This window comes from Phacochoerus africanus, chromosome 15 (genome assembly GCF_016906955.1).
Source record: "Phacochoerus africanus isolate WHEZ1 chromosome 15, ROS_Pafr_v1, whole genome shotgun sequence".
NCBI lineage: Eukaryota > Metazoa > Chordata > Mammalia > Artiodactyla > Suidae > Phacochoerus > Phacochoerus africanus.
The window spans coordinates 56,764,881-56,788,356 of NC_062558.1; the positions used below are offsets into that span (position 1 = coordinate 56,764,881).

The window sequence follows — 23,476 nt, forward strand, 5'->3', positions numbered from 1 at the left end:
GGTATTCTTTTTTTTTTTTTTCAGCTTATAATTGGTACAGTAATCTAAAAATGGGAAAGAATAGAAGTTCCTGTCGTGTTTAGTGGTAACAAACCCAACTAGTAACTGTGAGGACACAGGTTCCACGCCTGGCCTCGCTCAGTGGGTTAAGGATCCGGCATTGCCCTGAGCAGTGATTTAAGTCTCAGATGTAGCTCAGATCTGTGTTGCTATGGCTATGGCATAGGCAGGCAGCTACAGCAAGCCTGTGACCTTACATATGCCACTTTTATGGTGTGGCCCTAAAAAGATATAAATAAATGGATAGGTAGATAAATGATAAAAGAAAGAAAGAACAAGATATCATCAACCTTTTCCTATAGTCTGGCTTTTGCCTAGTAACTAAAATATTAGTTCTTGAAGATGGTAGAAACAGGAATCAAAGTAATTTTGATTTGATTTTTTTTATAATATAATAATAGTTGTATTTATGGAGGTATATGCTATAGTTGCATTTCTGACTTGATTTTTGGCATTGTAAATAGCTGTTTATTTTTTCTTTGCCCATGTTCATCAGATCAAATAATATGCTATGTAGACTGATTAAAAAATTATCAGGAATTTATGGTTTAGAATTTATTTCCATGTGTTGTAAAGTGAGAATAAGTGTGTAGCTAATTTTAATTTAAGCTAATTGTTAGTGTAATTTTAATTCATGTTTAACTAGAAATGTAGAGGACATATTTTTGGTATATTTTCAGGTATTGTATGTTTATTACTCTATTCCTGGCATATATTACTGTTTAATAATGCTTTTGTGTGTGTGTGTGGTTTTAGGACCACACCTGCAGCATGTGGAGGTTCCCAGGCTAGGGGTTGAATCAGAGCTGTAGCCATTGGCCTACACCACAGCCACAGCAATGCCAGATCCAAGTCGCATCTGTGACCTACACCACAGCTCAGGGTGGTGCCAGATCCTTAACCCACTGCGTGAGGCCAGGGATCGAACCTGCCTCCTCATGGATGCTAGTTAGATTCATTTCCACTGAGCCATGATGGGAACTCCACTAATCTTTTTTTTTGGTAAAATGATTAACGATTTATCTAAAAGTGTTTTTTACTAGGCATTCTTTAATTTTTGTTTAAAAAGCAAGAAAATTGACCCTTTCTCTTGTCTTGTTTGAACTTAAGTCACCTTCAAATGGTAGCAGTTTTGCCATCTATAAAATGGGTGCCTAATGCTAAGACTGTTAAGGTTAAATGAGTTGCTAAATGGAAAGCAAGTTAGCACGGTGCCTGGCACATAGCATACACTTCATAAATGTCGCTGGTGGCAGCACAGTAGGTTTTATTTATCTTGTTATTATTGTTAGACAAATCAGTTGTCTTAATTTCTCCACTTGATACAGTTTATGGTCTCTTTCCAGCCTTTGATCAGGCACTTGAATTTCACAAAAGTAGAACTATTCCTGCTAACTGGAAGACTGAATTGAAAGAAGATAGTTCTAGCAGTGAAGCAGAGGAAGAAGAGGAAGAGGAAGATGATGAAAAAGAAAAGGAGGATAACAGCAGTGAAGAAGAGGTGAGTAAAAATAGTAAATGCCTTCTAAAATGAAGCACAGTTGGGTTTCCTCTGTGAATTAGGATATGGCATAAATCATTAATCATTTAAAATATTTTTAGTATGAGAAGTATTTCATTATACAATTGTACTTGTGCTATTCATCATAATCAAGCGGTTTGCTTGCTTACCTTAGAAATGTGATCTTGAGAAATTAAAAATATTAAGTATAATTATCCCAATAACCTCAAAAATATTTTAGTCTTTATAATATATATAAATGTCAAATCAATATGTTGTACACCTGAAATTAATGGAATATTATATGTCATCTGTACTTCAATTTAAAAAAATAAAAAGAGGAGTTCTTGTTGTGGCACAGTGGAAATGAATCCTACTAGTATCCATGAAGGATGCAGGTTCAATCCCTGACCTTGCTCAGTGGGTTAAGGATCTGGCATTGCCGTGAGCTGTGGTGTAGGTCACAGACTGGCTCTGATCTGACATTACTGTGGCTGTGGTGTTGGCCAGCGGCTACAGTTCCTGTTCGACCCCCAGCCTGGGAACCTCCACATGCTGTGGGTGCGGCCCTAAAAAAGCTTAAAAAAAAAAAGAAAGAAAGAAAAAATGTTTCTTCATCTTGCTGTGCTTCATCTTGCTTGGTTTATCAGAGGATTAACGTTATACCCACCAAATACAGCAGAACTCTACTTTTTGTTTGCTTTTTACCATCATGTAGACAATTGTCACCTCATACAATGTTTACATCTGCATTTTTTTTTGTCTTTTTGCTATTTCTTGGGCCGCTCCCGCGGCATATGGAGGTACCCAGGCTAGGGGTCCAATCGGAGCTGTAGCCACCGGCCTACACCAGAGCCACAGCAATGCGGGATCTGAGCCACATCTGCGACCTACACCACAGCTCACGGCAACGCCAGATCCTTAACCCACTGAGCAAGGCCAGGGATCGAACCCTCAACCTCATGGTTCCTAGTCGGATTCGTTAACCACTGCGCCACGACGGGAACTCCCATGCATATTTTCTTAAATTGAATCTTCCATCTAGTATTAAAGGAATAATCAAACACCTAAAGATTAATATGTCTTTGATTCAGAAAATCTTAAATGACTTTAACAGAAATAGGTAGTTCTAATTAGATAAGTAAGACCTACCTGTGAACTTAATGGATCAAGGAGCTAAATTAGAATTTATTGTAGCTAATACTGAGGTTTAGCAACGACAAGTACTGAAAAAGGATGTCCTTAGTATTACTAGTGACACTGTACCTCTGTACCTCTTGTACCACAATGGCTGGTGGAACTACTTTATGGAAGTTATTGGGAGAATTGTACACATAGTGAAAGCTACTATACGTGACATGTAGTGAATTGTATTTAATGTTTTTAGGAAACTGAGATAAGTTAATGTCAATATGTAATATTTTAGGTAAGTTATGAAATTCTTCCCTTTAACTGTAGTGAACAACTAATAATGAAACAGAATTGTTTTAGAGTTTATGTTTTATAATATAGTGATCTAGTGAGTTCCTTTTGTGGCTCAGTGGGTTAAGAACCCAACTGGTATCCATGAGGATGTGGGTCCAGTCCCTGGCCTCGCTCAGTGGGTTAAGGATCCGGTGTTGCTGCGAGCTGTGGTGTATGGTGCAGTTGCAGCTCAGATCTCGAATTGCTGTGGCTGTGATGTAGGCCAGCAGCTGCAGCTCCGATTTGATCCCTAGCTGGGGAATGTCCATATGCCCTGGGTGCAGCCCTAACAAGTGGGGAGAAAAAGAAGTTAGAGTGATCTATAATGATAGCACGTAGTGTGAAAGTTTCCCAGGCTTCAGTCTTCTCCCCTACAAGTTTCTATTTAAAATGCTAAAATAAGCAGTCAGCCCTCTTTCTTAACGTTTCCTCAGTGGCTTCTCATCATTCTGAAATTCAAGCGTCACTGTTAGACCCTCCCTTTATAGTCCAACCCCTGCCCTTTCTTTCATCAGTTCTCTTGTTATATCCTCCTACTTTGAACTTTATACTGTAGAAACATCAAATTACATACCTTGTTTCTACTCAACTTTGCACAGACAATACCTCTGCCTACAGTGCCCTTCCCTTCCCCCTAGTAAGCCTGGCACACTCCTGTTCAGTTGGGGTTTTTTTGTTTGCTTTGGGGGGGGGGGTGTGCGCTGCACCCTCAGCGTGCAGAAGTTTCCAGGCCAAGGATCAAACCCGTGCCACAGCAGTTAGCCAAGTCACAGCAGTGACAACACTGATCCCTAACCCACTGAGCCACCAGGGCACTCTCTGTTCAGTTTTTTAAACCCAACTTACATGTCCCTTCTGTAAAGTGAAACTTTCTGTGAACCATCATCTTCTTCACCTCAGGAAAAGTTGACCACTCAGTTTGCTAGTCTGAACTACTACCTTATAGAGATTTTTTTGCAATTGTGTGTGTGTGTGTGTGTGTGTGTGTACACATACATACATGTATTTTCTATTTATTTTCTCCCCTTCTAATCTATAAACTCCTGAAGGGTAGGAACTCTGTCTTACTGGTACTCATTCTCGTAGTGTCTATCATAGTGTGTAACATGTAACAGATGATCAGTAAGTATTAGTTACCAAATCTTTTGTTGCTTAGATTTATGGTTTATAGTTTATGGTTTCAACAATTTGGTTTTCTGTTTCAGCAATTTTTTAAATACAAACTTTACTTGAAATTTTTTGCAACAGGAATTAGATTGGCAATCTAAACATTTTTTAATGTTAAATACAAACTTCACTTAAAAGTTTTTGTAACAGGAATAAGTTGGCAGTTTTATGAAAGTCAAAGATTGTACCATGGGGGCAATTTAAGATAATATCTAGAAAACATATTTCCGTAGAACTTAGATCTGACTACTTACCAAAACCCAGCATACATTTAAATTGAGAAATATAGATTTATCATAAGCAAATTAATAATTACCATTTGTTCTTCTCAGCCCAACTTGTAAGCATAGTACCTTATCAACATGAGATTTTGTTGATTTTAATTTCCTTCCTTTTCTCTACTAGGTTTTAAAATAGAGGCAAATCTTAAACAATGGCACGGCACATGAATTTTAAAATTAAAAATGATATATTTAGGCTCTCAGTTGAAAAGTATGCTCCTAAGTTTTACTATTTAGAAAAACATTTGTTTCAACCAGAGTAACTGTAAAGCCTAGGTGTATATTTGGAATCACTTCCTCTGCAGTTACTCCTGATCCTGTTCTATAATGGCAGCACCATCACTTATTTTTCTTTGATTTGATTCAGCACCTTGCATAGTGCCTGCACTAATGGTGCTCATTAAATGTTTGTTGAATGGATGATAGTCACTGAATTGACGAGTTCCTCAATCTCACCTACTACCCTGCTCCTTGCAGGTTGCTTCAGGACCAGCTCCCTACTGCCACAGCCCCTGGCCACAGCAGCAAGAAGCTAGTCCCTCCCTTGTAATTGATAAAACGGGGAACTATTTTATTACTTGAAGATTTCCCTAAGTCTGAATCTTCAGGTATTGTAGATCAAGTTTGTTCCCCACTTTACTGACTTTATAAGCTCGAAGTACTATACAGTGGGGCTGTCTGTAGTGAAGGATATTTGTAGTTATAGCTTGAGGAGCAATAATAGAGTCAGTTTTGATGGTAAACCCTGACCCAGTTTAATGTAAGTGAGAATAGGTCTTCTTTGAGCCTGTGACCCTCTTTTAAATAATAGATCTCTGATATGGTAAAAAGTTCATTAACTGTCTTGCTGGTCTCATTTCTTATATGAACATTTACATTTGGGATTGTCACTATTGAGATACCTTTTAGGACATATTTCTCTGTAAAGCATAAAATGTCTAGACTTTCTGGTTTTGAATGGCTTAATATTGAATATTTTTTATGTGGTAAAAATCCTTTGAAATATTGTAGCGAGTATTAGTCTTTGCTGTTGGTAGGAAATCTGCATGTTCTATTAAAATACTTAACTGAGGGAAATAATATTCTATTCTTCTGTAATTAAAATTAGGAAGAAATAGAACCATTTCCAGAGGAGAGGGAGAACTTTCTTCAGCAGTTGTACAAATTTATGGAAGATAGAGGTGAGTGTTTTTTCTTTTATTCATCACTAATGTAGGTATCAGATAATGAATATTTTAATTAATATTTTACAAATAAGGATTCTGGAATTCCCATGTGGCTCAGCAGAAACAAATGTGACTAGTAACCATGAGGACTCAGGTTCGATCCCTGGCCTCACTCAGTAGGTTAAGGATCCAGCATTGCCTGTGACCTGCGCTATAGGTTGCAGACACAGCTCAGATCTGGTGGTGTTATGGCTGTGGCGTAGGCCAGCGGCTACAGCTCCTATTCGACCCTTAGCCTGGGAACCTTCATATGCCACGGGTGCGGCCCTAAAAAGACAAAAAAATAAAAATAAGAATTCTGTTAAGTTTCATGTCACTAGTAATCATGGCCATCTTTTTGATTACCAATATCACCAGCACCCTAGTATTAGTGTCTGTCACATAGTAAGTAGAATGTGGAATTTTACAGTATTTTGATGGATATTATGGCCATGGACCCACACATGCCTGTGTTTTGTCCTATCTATACCCCTTCCCATCCATGGGATCCCAAAGAACTCATACTAGGAACAATAGCAGAATGGGAATCAGAGTACCATTTTATTTGAGCCTGTAGATGCCTGTAGAAAAGCCTCTTTCTCTAAAATCACTGTTTGCTCTACTCAAGATGTGTGTGTGTTTGGTATGCAAGTGAGGGAGAGAGAGACAGACAGACAGACACCATACTCTATATGGCCACAGGTCTTATGACCCAGTCACATTAGAACTAAGGACACCATTAAACTATCCGTAGAGAAGGGAGACAGAGTCTTAAGATGAGCCTTGCCTTAGCTTATTGAATCTCCTTTTGTGGTTTAAGAAATGTAAGCATTGAGGGGAGGAGGAATGGGTATAACAATAACTTTTAATTTGTAGTTAAAATAAATTTTAATTTATAACAGTGATAACCTAGTCCTCCAGTAACTTTGACCCTGTTACTTTCTTGCTTATCTGCTGTTCAGAGTGTAGTTTTTCCTTTCCTGGGAAGATGCTGGGAAGGGAGTGGCGAGAGGCAGACAGCTTTCTAGCTTAACGAGGACAAAATGAATGAATAATACTTGGAAATGCTACTACCCTCTGTGAATTCATGCTTTTATAATCCAGTTTTGTATTGTTGATGAGTTGTAGCTGGCTCAGTCTTCTTTTGCTCTCATAAGTGATAGTGGCTAATACAGTGTAGGTATCTCTTTACTCTTTGATATGAAATGTCCTTGATTCCTCTTTTATTTATTTGTATGAATGGAAGCTTAGCCCAAGACGGTAAGGCTTAAGGCTATGTGTTAAGTTTTTTTATTTTTTTTATGAGTAAAAAATGAGTAAAATCTAATATTAGAAAAGAGCAAAAAATACAGTTATGCCAATCATATATTTCTTAGGAAGGGCCATAGGTTATATATCTTTATCCTGCTATTTCCTCTACCATATTCTAATCATTTGATAGTTTATAGTGTCTTTCTCCTACATTTTCACATGTTACAATGAAACAACACTATAGCTTTACTCTAGAGTCATTGTTTAGAGCAGTAGTAAATTAGTAAAATACAATGAAAGTAGCATAAAATAATTGTCATTGTGAAGTAGTTGTCCATCAAATATCTCGACACTTTCTTCAGTTCTGTCAACTTTGTTACCCCAATTTTTAAAAATGTTTTGTTGGTATTTTATTTTGTTTCATTTAATATTTGTTCTTTTTCTCATCAGGAGTTTGAAAGTGGAATAAAATCATATAAATAAGGTTTCAAAAATCTGGTGGGAGTTCCGTTGTGGCTTAGCAGTAATGAACTTGACTAGTATCCATGAAGATGTTGGTTCAGTCCCTGGCCTCACTCAGTGCCTTAAGGATCCCGTGTTATCATGGGCTGTGGTGTGGGTCACAGATGCAGCTTAAATCCGTGTTGATGTGGAGTAGGCTGGCAGCTGCAGCTCCACCTCAGCCCTTTGCCTCGGAACTTTCTATGCCGTGGGTGCAGCCCTAAAACAAGACAAAACAAAACAATCTAGTATAAGGGAAAAAAATTTTTTTGTCTTTTTTTGGCCACCTCATGGCATGTGGCGTTCCCATGCCAAGGATCAGATCCAAAGCTGCAACTGCAGCTCAGATCCTTAACCCTCTGTGCTGGGCTGGGGATTGAACCTGCATCCCAGCACTCCCAAGACAACGCCAATCCCATCATACCACAGCAGGAACTCCAAGAAAAAATTTTTTAATAAAATGGGTTTAAGTAGTAGACATGTTTTTGATTAACAAGGGATTTTTTTTTCATATGCATACTTTGCACTATGTATATTTGCTGGAAATGTATGAATCTTTTCAAAATTTAAATTTAAAATGTAGCATGTTTCTAGTAGTTCCCGCTGTTGTGCAACAGGATTGGCAATGTCTGGGGAGCACTGGGATGCAGGTTCAATCCCTAGCCCAGCATAGTGTGTTAAGGACCTGCTGTTGCCATAGCTGCGTCTTCGGTCACAACTATGGCTCAGATCTGATCTCTGGCTTGGGAACTCTATATGCCTTGGGGCGGCCAAGAATGAATGAATGAATGAATGAGTGAATAAATAAATAAAATGTACCATGGTTCGAATATATTTTCTGTTTTCTTTAACAGGGACACCTATTAACAAACGACCTGTACTTGGATATCGAAATTTGAATCTCTTTAAGTTATTTAGACTTGTACACAAACTTGGAGGATTTGATAATGTAAGTATTACTGTCAGAAGTGAAACATGTTTTTCATGTAACATGTTTTCTCATCTAAAAATTATCTGAAATTATCCACTAATAAAAACCTAAGAAAAGGAAAAGAAACAGAACTAGCTTCCTTAGACCAAATTTAAATTTAGTTAAGTATTTTTAAAAATGAACTTTCTGATTTACTGTTAAATTTTTGTCAAAAATGACCATAAACTACTTGAGTCATAGCACAACCATGTTGGTGGAAATTATTTCTTTCGTGTCTCTTTTCCATTAGACTGTAAGGTCCTTGAGAGCAGAGTTTTTGTTTTTGTTTTTGTTTTTTTGCCTTTTAGGGCTGCACCTGAGGCATCTGGAAGTTTCCAGGCTAGGGGTCCAGTCAGAGCTATGGCTGCTGGTCTACACCACAGCCACAGCAGTGCTAGATCCCTGACCCACTGAGCAAGGCCAGGGATCGAACCTACCTACTCATTGATACTAGTTGGATTCTTTTCTGCTCCACATGAAGGGAACTAGCCAGAGGTTGGTTTTTCATTCTTTTAACATTCTTTTTATCCCTTTCTGACCTGGGCCAGTTCACCCCTCCTTAGGCAATCTGGTGGTCCCCTGTTCCCAGGAGGTGACCATATTGATTCCGAACTTAGTGTGGACACCTTATGGGCTTAGCGAACTGCAGCCTAGAACTCCTGGGCTCAAGCGATCCTCAGCCTCAGCCTCCTGAGTAACTGGGACTCCAGGTGCACATCACTGCAGCTGGTCTTTTTATCCTTAATCTCTACCACTGTGCGGTAGATACATATATATAATGCATTATTTATATAATATATATATAATTCACTCTTTGAATATATATATATAACGTGTGTATATATACACATAAATATATATGCAGAAAATCTTTGTTGAACTGAAGAAATTATTGATTTATTAGCTTTTAAGTTTTATGGGAAATCATATGTCATTAAAAAATTTTTATCTGTGTCTTTTCATTAGGATTTTGATTAAGGAATGTGGATGTTTTCTTTACTGTAGCAGGGTTTATTTAAAAGTTAAGTGGCCTAGTATTTTAACATTTGTAATTCTCTCAGATTTGTCAGAATACCAAAACTTACTTTAAAACCATTATTATAAATCAAATTTTTGATTTAGAATTTATCAAGATTGCTATTTTTCATCTTTTGAGACTTGAACCAACAAATATAAAAACATATATGGGAGTTCTCTTCATGGCTCAGCGGTAATGCACCTGACTATTATCCATGAGGATGCAGGTTTGATCCCTGGCCTCACTCAGTGGGCTAAGTGTTGCTGTGAACTGTGGTGCAGGTCCCAGACACGGCTTGGACCCCCCATGGCTGTGGTGTAGGCTGGCAACCACAACTCCAATCAACCCCTGGCTTGGGAACTTTCATATGCTGCTGGTGTGGCCCTAAGAAGACTAAAATAAAATAAATAAAAATAAAAACATATGTATGTATTTGTGTATATGTTATTTATCAAAATTTTATTAATATTCCCACATTTTAGTTTGGGAGTTTTCATTTCACTTTGTCCTTTAGATTGAAAGTGGAGCTGTTTGGAAACAAGTCTACCAAGATCTTGGAATCCCTGTCTTAAATTCAGCTGCAGGATACAATGTTAAATGTGCTTATAAAAAGTAAGTCCCTGTACTTGATATAGCTATATTCAATATTTTACCTAGAAAGCTGGTTGGAATTTAACTGAGGCTAATAATTTCTTTTAAGAAGAAATCAATTAAATTCTACTTAGAGCAGCCACTGTATAATAAATAGTGTTTCCTAGAGTGTATTCATGAAGACTGGATCTATGGGATAGTCTGTGAAGAAAGTTTTTGTGACCAAGTATGTTTGGAAAGTACCGTGTCAAAGTTAAAATGCCAAAGTTCTGCCAGTTGTTTGCTGTTTGTGTCCTCGGACCATTTATTTATTCTCTCCAGCCTGGGTTTCCTCATTTGTAAAATGGGACAACACTGTTTGCCTCACAGGATGATTGAGTGAGATTTTAGCTGTACTAAAAGGTCCAGTGCCTGGCATAGAAGAAATGCTCAACAAATAGATGTCATTTACTAAAACTTCTAATAGCTACTGTTGTTACAGTTACTGCATTTAAGACTATGACTGTCTTTTCACTTTTAGCATAGCTTTTTTTTTTTTTTTCTAATGGTCTCACTCGTGGCATCTGGAAGTTCCTGGGCCAGGGACTGAATCCCAGCTGCAGCTGTGACCTACGCCACAGCTACAGCAATGTGGATCCTTTAATCCACTGTGCCAGGCTGTAGATTGAACCTGCACCTCTGCAGTGGCCTGATCCACTGCATTTGGATTCTTAACCCACTGTGCCACAGCAGGAACTCTTTAGCATAGTTTTTTTTAGCAAATTTCTTTTTCTTTGAAAAATGTTCCTGTTTGAGGAAAAAAAAGTGAGAAGAACCAAACTAGAATAAATTAGAATATTAAGATGGCTCAATAGCTGAGAACTTAAACAGAAGAAATGAACACATATTTTAAAAACCGCAACTCTACAGTAACATTTCCAAATGTTTTCCCAAATATAACTGCTTTTCATGTTTCTAGATACTTATATGGTTTTGAGGAGTACTGTAGGTCGGCCAATATTGAATTTCAGATGGCTTTGCCAGAGAAAGTTGTTAACAAGCCATGTAAGGAGTGTGAAAATGTAAAAGAAATAAAAGTTAAGGAAGAAAATGAACCAGAAATCAAAGAAATAAAGATTGAAGAGGAGGAGAATGTAATACCGAAAGAAGAAAAGCCTACTGAAGAGGGTATTGAAAGAAAGGAAAATATTCACCCCTCTCTGGTAAATAGGATACTGTTAATAGTCCTTTGCCTTCTTTGGTACATTTTCTACATTCTCTGTGAAGTTTTCTAGTTAATTTATTATATAATTTCATCCTTTGCTGTTCAAGAATTTTCTTCATTAAGTGCTATTTTTGTATTTAAAATAGCTGTTAGCTATTTTTGCCTACTGTTTTAGGAATAGCAGGAGTTTCTTAAAATAATAACTTTCGCAGTATTAGTATTGGTTAGTACCTCCTTTTGCTAACAAATAATGGAATTAGGTCGACAGTTTTTATCTTTATTGGTTAGTTCCTCTGATCTTTTTCTAGGGAGGTAAAAAGAATTTATTAGACTCTATACCTACACAGTCTGATCAGGAAAAAGAGGTTAATATGAAGAAAACAGAAGAAAATGAAAATCTGGAAGATAAAGATGATGAGACAACTGGGATAGATGAATCCCTCAGCATAAAGGTAGAAGCTGAAGAAGAAAAAGCAAAATCTGGGTAAGAAATTTGTTTTTGGTTAAGATGCATTTTGGCTGAATGAATTCTTATAATTTGCTCTTTGTGTGTGTGAATGAGTAAATTTGATTGACAAAATAAGTAATTGAGTAATTTTAAGTTTCATTTATTATGTAAATAGTATTCGCCTCCCTCAGAGACCCTGCTAATGCAAATTTATAGCCAAAGATCATATTTTTGATTCATTATTCTTGCTCTCATCATGGAAATTTATAAAATTTTGAGCTAGGAAGAAACACTTCTGAATGCATTAACCTGCTGGATAATGAGATAATATAAATTTGGGAAGATGACTTTCTCCAATGTTTATAGATGGTATGTTGGTGTAGATTCTGAGAGTTGTTGGCATTTCTAAGGCAAAAAATAAGAGTGGAAAAGTGCTAATAATTAGTGCTAATAATAAAAAAGCCAAAATGTTGTATTTTATATGATAGTAACATTCACTTGTTTTGGTCAGTTTGGAATAATGAATTATTTAGCAATGTAATTTATGTACTAACAGTAAACCCTAGATTTATAGGTGACCTTTGGCATCTCATCTTATTTCCGAGGTTTAAAAAACCCAAACATCCCCATTATTAGTGATTATTTTAAATAAGTACAATGAAATTTTTTTTTTATCATTTTCGTATTTTTCTAGAATTTTGCCACAGGATGCAGACAAGCAGGACAGAGAAAAAAACATGCTTAAATGAATATAGTAAAAAGTGTTTGTTTATTATATCTTGATGTAATAAACAAACACACAAATGTGTGTTTCAAGCACTCCTTACTGATATTGAAACTTATTTAAACTCTTAAGAAACTTAGTAAATATTCAGCTTTTTGCCTAAAACCTCTTGCTTATTTTAGTGTTCTAAAATTTTGGCCATAGCATGCAAATAAACATGGAAAAACAAAACTGGGTTTAGCGATATATAGTGTGTTTGTTCATTACACTTGGTTATATTTCTGTGTGTAAAATGTACATTTAAGGCATTCTTGCTGCTACTTGGAGACTATTTCAATATTAAGAAATTTAGTAAGGATTCTGCTTCTTGCCTAAAAATCTGATTTTTAATCTGCAGATATTTCTGGAGCATCTACTGTGTGGAAAGCTCTGTGATAAGCTTATATTTTCTCTTTGTTATGAATAATTTTCTTTCTTTTTTTACGTGGCCACACCTGTGGCATATGGAAGTTCCCAAGCTGCAGGTCGAATTGGAGCTTCAGCTGCAGGCCTGTGCCACAGCCACAACAACATGGGATCTGAGCCGCATCTGACCTACACGGTAGCTTGTGGCAACACTGGATCCTTAACCCACTGAACAAGGCCAGGGATCAAACCTGCATCCTCATGGATACTATGTCGGGCTTTTAACCCATTGAGCTACAACAGGGACTCTGCTGATAATTATCTTCGTTTTTCAAGTTGACACTTCAGCTTATTTATGATAGAAGCTGTATCTTGTAGATTTTTAAAAAATTCTACAACAATATGGATTTTTTATTTATCACAGATAATTATAAATGTATTATATCACAAACTGAAATTTTCCTGTTGTGACTACTTGGGAAGAATTGTGGGTCCTTTGGAAGCATTATGGGTTAGGAATGTCCATACTAATTTCTGAATTTATTAGACAAATGCAATAGAAAACTTCATAATTACAAATAATTAATATATAAGTATTTTTCTAGCATGTAAACTTTCCCTGCATAATTAGCTACTATGCCAAGAACTTTCATAGTCCAGGTATGAGAGATCAAATAATTTAATTTATGTATAATATCTAGTTCAGTACCTGGCCCGGCCCATAGTAAGTATAAATAAACTGTAGTTGTTTTCTTGTTTTTAAGTTATTCCATAGTAAGTAAGGAGTAAGACATCAAACTTGGAAAGTTTGATATTTCTTTTTGAGTTCAGATGACATATTCATTGTTGATAAATTTGATTCCCCAAAATGTAGTTCTCTGAAAGATGACTAACCGAATATGTGTTGTGTATGTTTTGGGTTTGAGTATGTATGTTTGTGTAATACATATATCAATTTAGTTTTTTTAACCTATAGGCTGACTGCATTTTATGCTTTCAAAGGCTGTCTTTCTTGGCATTCTGTGTTCTATTTGGTTCAGTGTGTTTACATCTGGTTTTGCCACTGAAAGGAGGAGGAGGAATAGAATATTTGTTTTGGCTGATAGCCCATAATTATGTTCTTTGCTTCTTTATACTTCAGTGTATTATTTGACTGACTCTCATTTGGTTTTTGTCTGAGACTGACATTAAATGAGAAATTTTAAATATTGATTGCTTCTTTTAATACAGAACATTAGATTTTTATTCCACTTTTTATTTTTCCATTTTTGGCTCCCCCGTGGCATATGGAGCTCCTAGGCCAGGGATCAGATCCGAGCCTCAGTCATGACTAAAGCTACAGCTGCAGCAGTGTCAGATCCTTAACCCACTGTGTTGGGCCAAGGATTGAATCTGAGTCCTGGTGCTCCCAAGACACCACTGATCCCATTGTACCACAGTAGGAGCTCCTAGGTTTTTATTCCAGATTAAATAAAAGATTGCCTTGACTATCACAGAAAAGTAGGACTGGGGAGTTCCTTTGTGGTGCAGTGGGTTAAGGATCCAATAATGTTGTCACTACAGCATTTTGGTTGCTGGTGTGTTACAGGTTCCTGGCCTGGGAATTTTCATGTGCTATGGGCGCTGCCAAAAAAAAAAAAAGGATTGTGCTCGCTGTTACTGGCTTTTACCAGTTGTGCTCAGTGTAGTATATAATGTAATATATAGTTTAGATTTAGTTTTCATTTTTAAAATTTTAGACTTTTTATTCTGTATCTCTCTCTTTTTCTTTTTTCTTTCTTTCTTTTTTTTTTTTTTTTTTGGCCATGTTCTCAGGTGTGCAGAACTTCCCAGGCCGTGGATCAAACCCACACCACAACAATGACAATGCTGGGTCCTTAACCTGCTGAGCCATCAGGGAACTCCTTATTCTGTATTTCTTGGTCTTCTATGATGAGTCTGAAGTGTGTGATAAATCTCTTTGGTGCATAATAAATCTATATAGAAGCCACTAGAATACACTTCCTTTTCTCCCTGATGTGCAGGGAATATGATTTAAACAAGTAATATTCCTTAAAAAAAAGTCTTAACTGTTGTAATTTTGTATATGTATATTACAGATATATAAATCATTTAAAGTTGTTAATTATAATTTATTATCTATAACACCCTTTCTGATAATTTTTTAGATATTTTAGCCTTACTTATAATTTTTTCTTCATTGTAGAAATGTTAATGCATTTTCAAAAAGAATGTTCATATTTTTATCTCATATTACAGTTTAGAGTTGTTTTTTAAGTTGTTTTTTAATTTTTAAGTTTATTTATTTGACTGTAAATGAGACTTTAAAATAGGAATAATTCTTGAAGTTCCCATCGTTGCTCAGCGGAAAGGAATCTGACTAGTATCCTTGAGGACGCAGGTTTGATCCCTGTACTTGCTTGGTAGGTTAAGGATCCGGCATTGCCTTGAGCTATATTGTAGGTAGCAGACTCTGCTGGGATCCCACGTTGCTGTGGCTGTGGCGTAGGCTGGCAGCTATAGCTCCTATTCAACTCCTAGTCTGGGAACTTCCATACGCCATGAGTGTGGCCCTAAAAAGCAAAAGATAGATAGATAGATAGATAAAATAGGAATAATTTTTGAGAATCTTTGAAGACTTTGTCATGTATTTCAGAGAAAATTGGCACATTTGATACTTTTGTGAACTCAGGCTTAATTTCATAAGTGTTTTAAGCTTCATTTCATCTCTCCTGCCTCACTGTATAAAAGGAAAGCAGTAGAAGAATAAAAAAGGATTACAGCTCTGCGCATATCACTATTTGTAGATTGTTTTTGTTGCCTATATAATAATTAGTAATGATAGGTGGATATGTTACTGCTAAAAAGTTTGCATATAAGAAAGTAAAATTGAAATCGTCAATGGGGGAAGACTTATTACATAACTGCTATATCCATTAACTTTTATTTATTTATTTATTTATTTATTTATTTATTGCCTTTTTTTTTTTTTAGGGCCACACCCACAGCATGTGGAGGTTCCCAGGCTAGGGGTCGAATCAGAGCTCAGCTGCTGGCCTGTGCCTCAGCCACAGCAACGCAGGATCTGAGCCTTGTCTGTGACCTACATCAGAGCTCACAGCAACGCCGGGTCCTTAACCCACTTTGCAAGGCCAGGGATTGAACCTGCAACCTCATGGTTACTGGTAGGATTCGTTTCTGCTGTGCCACAACAGGAACTCCTCCATTAACTTTTAAAGCTTATTTAGCTTTTTCGTGGTTCTGTTTTATGACATTTATTCATTTGTCAGCTATAAAGTGATGGTTTTTTTGAGAGAAAATTGTAATAAGTATAAACATAGAGCAGATAAATACTATATACTTGAGAATTCTTTATTGAAGTTTATTTTTTAAAATAAAACTAGTGCTTGGAAGGATTTTTCTCTTTTTTTGGTTGTACCCGCGCATCATTTGTAAGTTCACAGCTGTAACCAAAGCCACAGCAGTGACAACACCAGATCCTTAACCCACTGAGCCATGAGGGAACTCTGTTGGGAGGATTTATAATTTAAGATTTTCTCCAGTTTGTTGAATACAGATTTGTGGCTGACATATAAAATGAATATGAATGCTTGGTTTTAGAAAGTACGTGATACTGAGAAGACCAGAATGGTTGCATTGCTGTTTCTAGGATACAAATGACTTTTAGTTTCATATTGTTTGGAATTGGCCTCTCATATACCTATTTCTTCAGAAGTTTAAAGTTGAGAGAATTAGTAGAAGAGGACTTTAAGTAAATATGTGGTAAAGAAAGCAAAACTTGTGGTGAAGTTTAGAAGAATAGAAAGAAAAAACTTGATGTGAAGTTAGTAGGATATTCCTGTGAAAGGTGAAATAATATTTAGTATAACTTTTAAAAACTTGGTTGGAATTATTTTAAGATTATTGAGATTAGCCATTGGCTAGTAAAATGTTTTGTTTAAACATCCTGAGGCTGGAAATGTTTGGATGAAAAATAATTTTTAGTCAGAAAATGGCTATTTTTGTTTTTGTCAACTGAGATGTAAAACATTTTTGCAATAAAACAAGAGAAAAGTGATAAAGTCGACTTTACTAGTTTCTTGCTGTTCAGCACAACTTCTGTTCTTCTGGCTGTTGGAAGATTCCTTTTAATGCACTTACTTTTCAATTTTCATTTTCTCTGAATATATCTTTCTGTAACCATGGTCATCTTATACAGTTTTAGTTTTTAATATTAAATTTGAAACTCAGAGAATTTCATACACTTGGAACCTGCTATTCCCGGAACAATCACAGCCACGATTTTTATCAATTTATGTGGTTTGGAACTGAAAAGCTTATGAAGTATCTTTTATTAACTGCAATTTTTTAAACCTTTCAAGAGATGAAACGAATAAAGAGGAAGATGAAGATGATGAAGAAGCAGAAGAGGAGGAGGAGGAGGAGGAAGAGGACGAAGATGATGATGACAACAATGAGGAAGAGGAGTTTGAGTGCTATCCACCAGGCATGAAAGTCCAAGTGCGGTATGGACGAGGGAAAAATCAAAAAATGTATGAAGCTAGTATTAAAGATTCTGATGTCGAAGGTGGAGAGGTCCTTTACTTGGTGCATTACTGCGGATGGAATGTGAGGTAACTTGAGTTTTAGCTAGTGATTACTACCTAAGAACACTTATAAAATAATTTTCTATTTTAAAACTTAACAAATTACAGATTTATTAGTATTCTAATTGAGGTCATAGTATACCATATAAAAGACATGTAGTTTTAGCATATAAATGCCTCGCTTAGTGACTTCCTACTTGACTGTTTTGATTATTTTGAAGATATCCGTAGTGTCTAGAAACTGAAGTCTATGTAGTTGATTTTTATGTTATGTATGTAGATTAACAGAGGGAACATTGTTGGTGAAAAATTCCTCAGAATACTGAAAGGAATTTGAGTTTCTTGGTATTTACAAGCCAATTATCAGGCTTCTTGCTCTCTTGTGTTTTCAGCTGCTTTGCCCCCAGTAACCTCTTCTTTGTAGTCTTCTTAAACTATCATAAATTTTTCCTTTAGTAGGCAGGGATTTTAAAGTTGTGATTTCTTAAGAAGTTTTAGCTATTTCAAGAAAGCCTTATCTCCTCATTAACAGCTTTTGCATTACAGCTTTGTTCAGAAACCTCAGCAATTAATTTTTGTATTTGAAATAATGTGGTTGAAATGTTATGGGCAAGTCTGCTTGATTAAAATATAATGCACAGTCTGACCACCACTTACCTCGGGGACTGAAAGGCGAGACTGAGTTTTTTTCTTATACAAATTTCCTTTGGTTTATCCAAAGAAATTTTATATTTGACCTTTATCCAAAGTTGGCAAGCCAGTTTTGGAATTTGAGTGCTTAGCTTTGTTGGAGTTCATGTCTTACGTGGCTCAGCAGTAATGAACCCGACTAGCATCCATGAGGACTTGGGTTCGATCCCTGGCCTTGCTTAGTGGGTTAAGGATCTGGTGTTGCCGTGAGCTGTGGTGTAGTTGCAGATGTGGCTTAGATCCCACATTGCCGTGGCTGTTGCTAGCAGCTACAGCTCTGATTTGACCTGTAGCCCGGGAACTTCCATATGCTGTGGGTACAGCCCTAAAAAGACCAAAAAAAAAAAAAAAAAAGAAAGAAAGGAAAACCTGGTTTATTTTGGAATGTTTGAGGTTGTATCTGAAATGTAGCCTGTGATAGAGTTGTAGCCCTTGAAAAGTTAACCATTGAAGTTTTCAGTGGTGGTTTCCTGGGGAGCCTAGTGTTTCTGAGGAGAAATACAGTTCTCATGCTTTATATTTAATGTATTCTGTGGTTTGGGAAGTTATTAAGAAAACATCTCAAATTCTGTTTCTTAAAAGTGTAGTTGGTGTTGTCCTTTTGTAGTAATAGGAAGCTCTAGAAGCATGTCTAATCTGACTACCTTTCTTACTTTGAGGAGAGTGCAAATCTGATCCATTCTGAAGCTTGTGAGAAAATAGCAGCTTAAGTCATAAGGAAATGCTTAAGAGTTTTATTTCGAACCAAAAAGATTTTAAGAATATGTATCATCAGCATTGTCCTGATGAAACAAACTTTTCCGGATGCCACTTTTAACATCGTGTGTCATTTATCCTCTTGGCTGTTAGTTCTTATGCTGCCTCTGTAGTGTCTGATTTTCCTCACCTGAAGGGCTGGCTATTAATGATAATGTTCAAAGGAAGATACTTGAGACCTCAGATATAGCTGCTATTAGAATATTTTGCCACCTTTGATAGTTAATAATTTTTATTTTATTTACTGAATGATTTTATTAAGTATAAATGTAGAAGGAGTTCCACTTTGGCCTAGGATATAACCGTAAATTTTGTTTATGTTAGTTTAAAATTAGGACAGAGGAAGTTCCCGCTGTGGCTCAGTGGGTTACAAACCTGACTAGGATCCATGAGAATGTGGGTTCAATCCCTGGCTTCCCCCAGTGGGTTAAGGACCCTATGTTACCATGAGCTTTCATGTAGGTCCCAGACTTGGCTTGGATCCTGTGTGGCTGTGGCTGTGCCGTCGGCTGGCAGCTGTAGCTCCAATTTGACTTCTAGCCCAGAAACCTCTATATGCCCCAGGTGTGGCCCTAAAAAGAAAATAATAATAGTAATAATTAGGATGAAAAAAATCAGTAAGAAATAATAATTACTAAGTATTCTTGTGAGATAGATAATCTGAGTCACATCATCTTTAACCTCTTTTTTCAGTTCTTCTAGTTATTTTCTTGGTCTATATAATAAGGCAGTTTTCCAAGTGATCTTTATAAATTGCTTTAAACTCTGTGACAGAATTTAGGCATTCTCCAGCTTTTACTGTAATCAAGGCTTGATTATTTTCTGTTAATTATCAAAAAGAAAGAAGAGGTTTTGTATAAGAATTGAGACATAAAAATAGTCTGCAGTTAAGATGCAACTTTGTTTTGTTAAGAAAATATTGACTAAAGGGAAAAGTAATTCTATCCTAGGAACACTTGGACTTTAGAGGGTAGAAAGAATTTTCATAGGGAGTTCCTGTCATGGGTCAGAAGTTAGTGAACCCAGCTAGCATCCAAGAGGATGCAGGTTTTGATTCCTGGCCTCATTCAGTAGGTTAAGGATCTGGAATTGCCGTAAGCTGTGGCATAGGCCAGCGGCTACAGCTCCAATTGGCCCTCTAGCATGGGAACCTCCACGTGCTGTGGGTGCAGCCCTAAGGAAAAAAAGAATTTTCATACTCTAGCTTTGAGTTTGATAGGGGCTTGGGTAGAGTAAAGATTTTCAATTAAGGCATTTGAGTTAATAACAGAAAAAAGGAGTTCCTGCTGTGGTGCAGTGGGTTAAGGATCTTGTCATTGTTTCTGTGGCAGCATTGGTTTGATTCCTGACCTCAAATGGTGGGTTAAGGATCTGGCCTGTGGCATAGGTCACAGCTGTGGATTCAGTTCCTGACCTGGGAATTTCCTTGTGCGATGGGTTCAACCAAAAATATAGATAAAGAGAAAAGAAAAATGAGACGTAGTTCAACAAGATATGCTTGTGTTAATGAGAAGGATGCCACTACTCCTGAAAATTCAAGCAATTGTATGATACGAAAATTCAAACGAAGAAAACCTGCCATCTTGAATGAAGACCTGTAGGGTGGATCACTACAGATGTCAACGGTGATGAAACATACATGAAAACAGTTGTACTTCAGTAGGTTAAGCATTTAATTTTCTTATAGTCAGTATAACAATATTCCTATTTATCTCTGGAATAATAACCAAAAGAGTCTGTCTTAGTGATGAATAAGCAATAATTATGATTTTTGCTACACCTTCATGTCTGAAGCCAATCTAATGAGCATGAACCTCAACAAATCCTTATCACCTCTTCATCTGTTTTCCTATTATTTAGGAGATCTTCACCTTGATCCCTGAATTTATTCTTAAGAGATATGTGATTAGAAGTGAAGATTTATGCATGAAATTTCATGAAAATCATTTTATTTTATCTTCTTTGGCAGTCAGCATTATAATAGCACTTTAGGAAATTTTGTATGGAGCTATTTGTGTGAGTTTTGTTTCATTGGAAACATTTTCCAGCAAGCAGATTTTTCTTAAATAAGAGCTTCCTTAGATAGAAAAGTACTGTTTTTTTTGTAATTCCTACATTTTTCTTTTTTTTCTAAAGGGTTTTATAAACCATTACATTAATTTTCATTTATGCATCTATTTCATAACTTAAAATTTGAATTTTTTGCAAACTTGGGAGCCAGTTTGATTTTTTACCTCTTCAGTAAACAAGAGAGACATTTTTACATGTCTACATCAAACTTATAGGAAATAGCCACAACTCTGGATCCTAAACCACATAATGGCTTATAAATGGTATAATATTGTTACAGAATTTTTCAGATATGGTGACAATATATAGAACTATATGCTGATAGCATTTACTAGGTCACCACATGCATTTTATAGAATTTTAAAAAACTTATCTAAAAATAGCATTGAAGGAGATCTTGCTGTGACATAGTGGCTTAAGAATTGGTCTGCAGTGGTTTGGGTTGCTGCAGAGGTGCAGGTTCAGTCCTTGGCCTGGCACAGTGTGTTAAAGGGTCCAGCATTGCCACAGCTGCAGCTCAGATTCAGTCCCAGGCCCAGGAACTTCCGTATCCTGTGGGTAAAGCCATAAAATTAGAATAAAAAATAACATTCAATATAGAAAAAGCGGGAAGAAAGGTCACTATTAATATTGTAGTGTGTTCTCTTTTAGTTTTTTTAAAAATATACTGCCATACATTAAAAAATTGTAATCATGCTTGAGTAATTCTTTTTTCCATTTTTGGCCACCCCACACACAGCATGTGGGAGTTCCTGGGCCAAGGATCAGATCCGAGCCATAGTCACAACCTAACCATAGCTGCAGCAGTGCTGGATCCTTAACCCATTGCCAGGCTGGGGATCGAACCTGTGTCCCAGTGCTCCTGAGACACAGCTGATCCTGCTGTACCACAGTGGGAATTCCCAGTAATTTTTAATAGTCAGATTTCTGTTATATTTATTTTAATTTCTCCTAGTGATGTTAATATTTTATAGGTGTTTTTAGTATCATTAGCTAATTGATCCTTTCCACTCTCAAATTTCTAGATCATGCCATAAACATGGACTGATGTTTGAAAATAAAATTTGAAATTCAAAGGCCATAAACTTAAATGTTTTGGATTTATCCTTGTTCAATAACAGCTAGCACCCCACCAAGATTTACAGCCCACCTTTCGCCTCTAATGCCCTCAACCTTTCCTCATTTTGCTTACATTTTTCAGTCACTTGTTGTAATCTTTTTTTTTTTTTTTTAAACCCCACACACTTCTCTTGTTCTTGTGTTGGTTAGCAGTACTTGGCAAAAACCACAAGAGTGCTGATTAAATCTAACGCTCCTCTTACCCCTCGCCTGCACCTGTGCAGCTGGTCCTGGCTGGAGGAAAGCAAATAACCACAATGACTAGTCTTATTTATTTATTTTGGCTGTTGACCTCATTGAAAAATTGAAATGAGAAGAGAATTTCTACAGAAAGCCACTACATCACCCTTTTATCAACATCTGCTGCCATGTTCTCTGCCTTCTCATCTTTAGCCATAGGTGAACAAGCTCCCTACTATCTAAAACCCATTTTTCTAGGAGTTCTCTTTAAGGCTCAGCAGGTTAAGAACAGTATTCATGAGGAGTGCCCACTGTGGCACATCAAACAAATCTGACTAGTATCCATGAGGATGCAGGTTCTATCCCTGGCCTTGCTCAGTGGGTTGGGGGTCTGGCATTGCGGTAAGTTGTGGTATAGGTTGCAGGCACCGCTTGGATCCCAAGTTGCTGTGGCTGTGGTGTAGGCTGGCAGCTGCAGCTCTGATTCAATATGCCACAGGTGTGGCCCTAAAAAAAAAAAAAAAAAAACTATTCTAACTGCCATACCTTCTTGCCTACGTCAGAGATATGGACCCTGAAATTCTCCCCTTTTTTCTCTGTTGTCAGTTTCTTGCTCTAAACCATTCCCCTCCACATATAGACCTGTAGTAATTTCTCTCATCTCAAAGAAAACTCATTTTAGCTTTCTCCTATTTTCCCTGCTGTGCTTTATCTTTGCTCAGTTTCCGTCTAGCAGCAGTGAATTGAGTAATCTACACTTATCCAGTTTGTCTCCTATTGTTTTGTGTAAATCCAAGCCAGTAAGACTTTTGCTGCCCCCCCCGCAAATACACACCTCCAAAACTGTCACCAGTGACCCCATCTAGCCATATTCCACCCTAATTCCTTGACCTCTTGTTACTTCCCTTACCATAGTACTTAACCCAGATGATCACTCCTCCTGTGATACTTTTCATGTGGGTTCCAGCTGCTGTGGCTGTAACTATTTTTCTTATTTATTAAAATGGGGTTAAGAGTGAGAGATTAGAGTGAATCTCATTGAAAATGCTTGTGTCCTGTGACTTTTCTTCTACTTGGTGTCTTCTTTTGTTCCTTTGAAAATTTTTGTCACTTTTTCAGCTTAATTTTCCTATTCCTTCCCTGCCATACCTAAATTGCATATATGCCTTTGGACTTGGGCATATTGATAAGAATACAAAGTTATTTTACTCTGATGTTTTGAAGTAATTATTTTGGTAATGGTAGAAAGGAAAGCAAGGTACTC

General features: G+C 36.7%; 1 protein-coding gene across 8 annotated transcripts in view; it reads left to right on the forward strand.

Annotated features, from left to right (window-relative positions):
* Nucleotides 1-23,476, forward strand: part of ARID4B (AT-rich interaction domain 4B) — a 157,253-nt gene that overhangs the window by 97,194 nt on the left and 36,583 nt on the right. For 6 of the 8 annotated variants that reach the window (XR_007132442.1, XM_047762518.1, XM_047762520.1 and 3 more), the window contains exons 11-17: nucleotides 1,407-1,561; nucleotides 5,582-5,654; nucleotides 8,285-8,379; nucleotides 9,933-10,030; nucleotides 10,968-11,211; nucleotides 11,522-11,697; nucleotides 17,173-17,424. Coding sequence is in view for 7 of the 8 variants with exons in the window: in XM_047762518.1 (XP_047618474.1) it covers nucleotides 1,407-1,561; nucleotides 5,582-5,654; nucleotides 8,285-8,379; nucleotides 9,933-10,030; nucleotides 10,968-11,211; nucleotides 11,522-11,697; nucleotides 17,173-17,424 (1,093 nt within the window). In the remaining variant the exon portion in view is untranslated. The remainder of the gene's footprint in view (nucleotides 1-1,406; nucleotides 1,562-5,581; nucleotides 5,655-8,284; nucleotides 8,380-9,932; nucleotides 10,031-10,967; nucleotides 11,212-11,521; nucleotides 11,698-17,172; nucleotides 17,425-23,476) is intronic. The other 2 variants (XM_047762521.1, XM_047762522.1) reach the window with 1 other exon arrangement.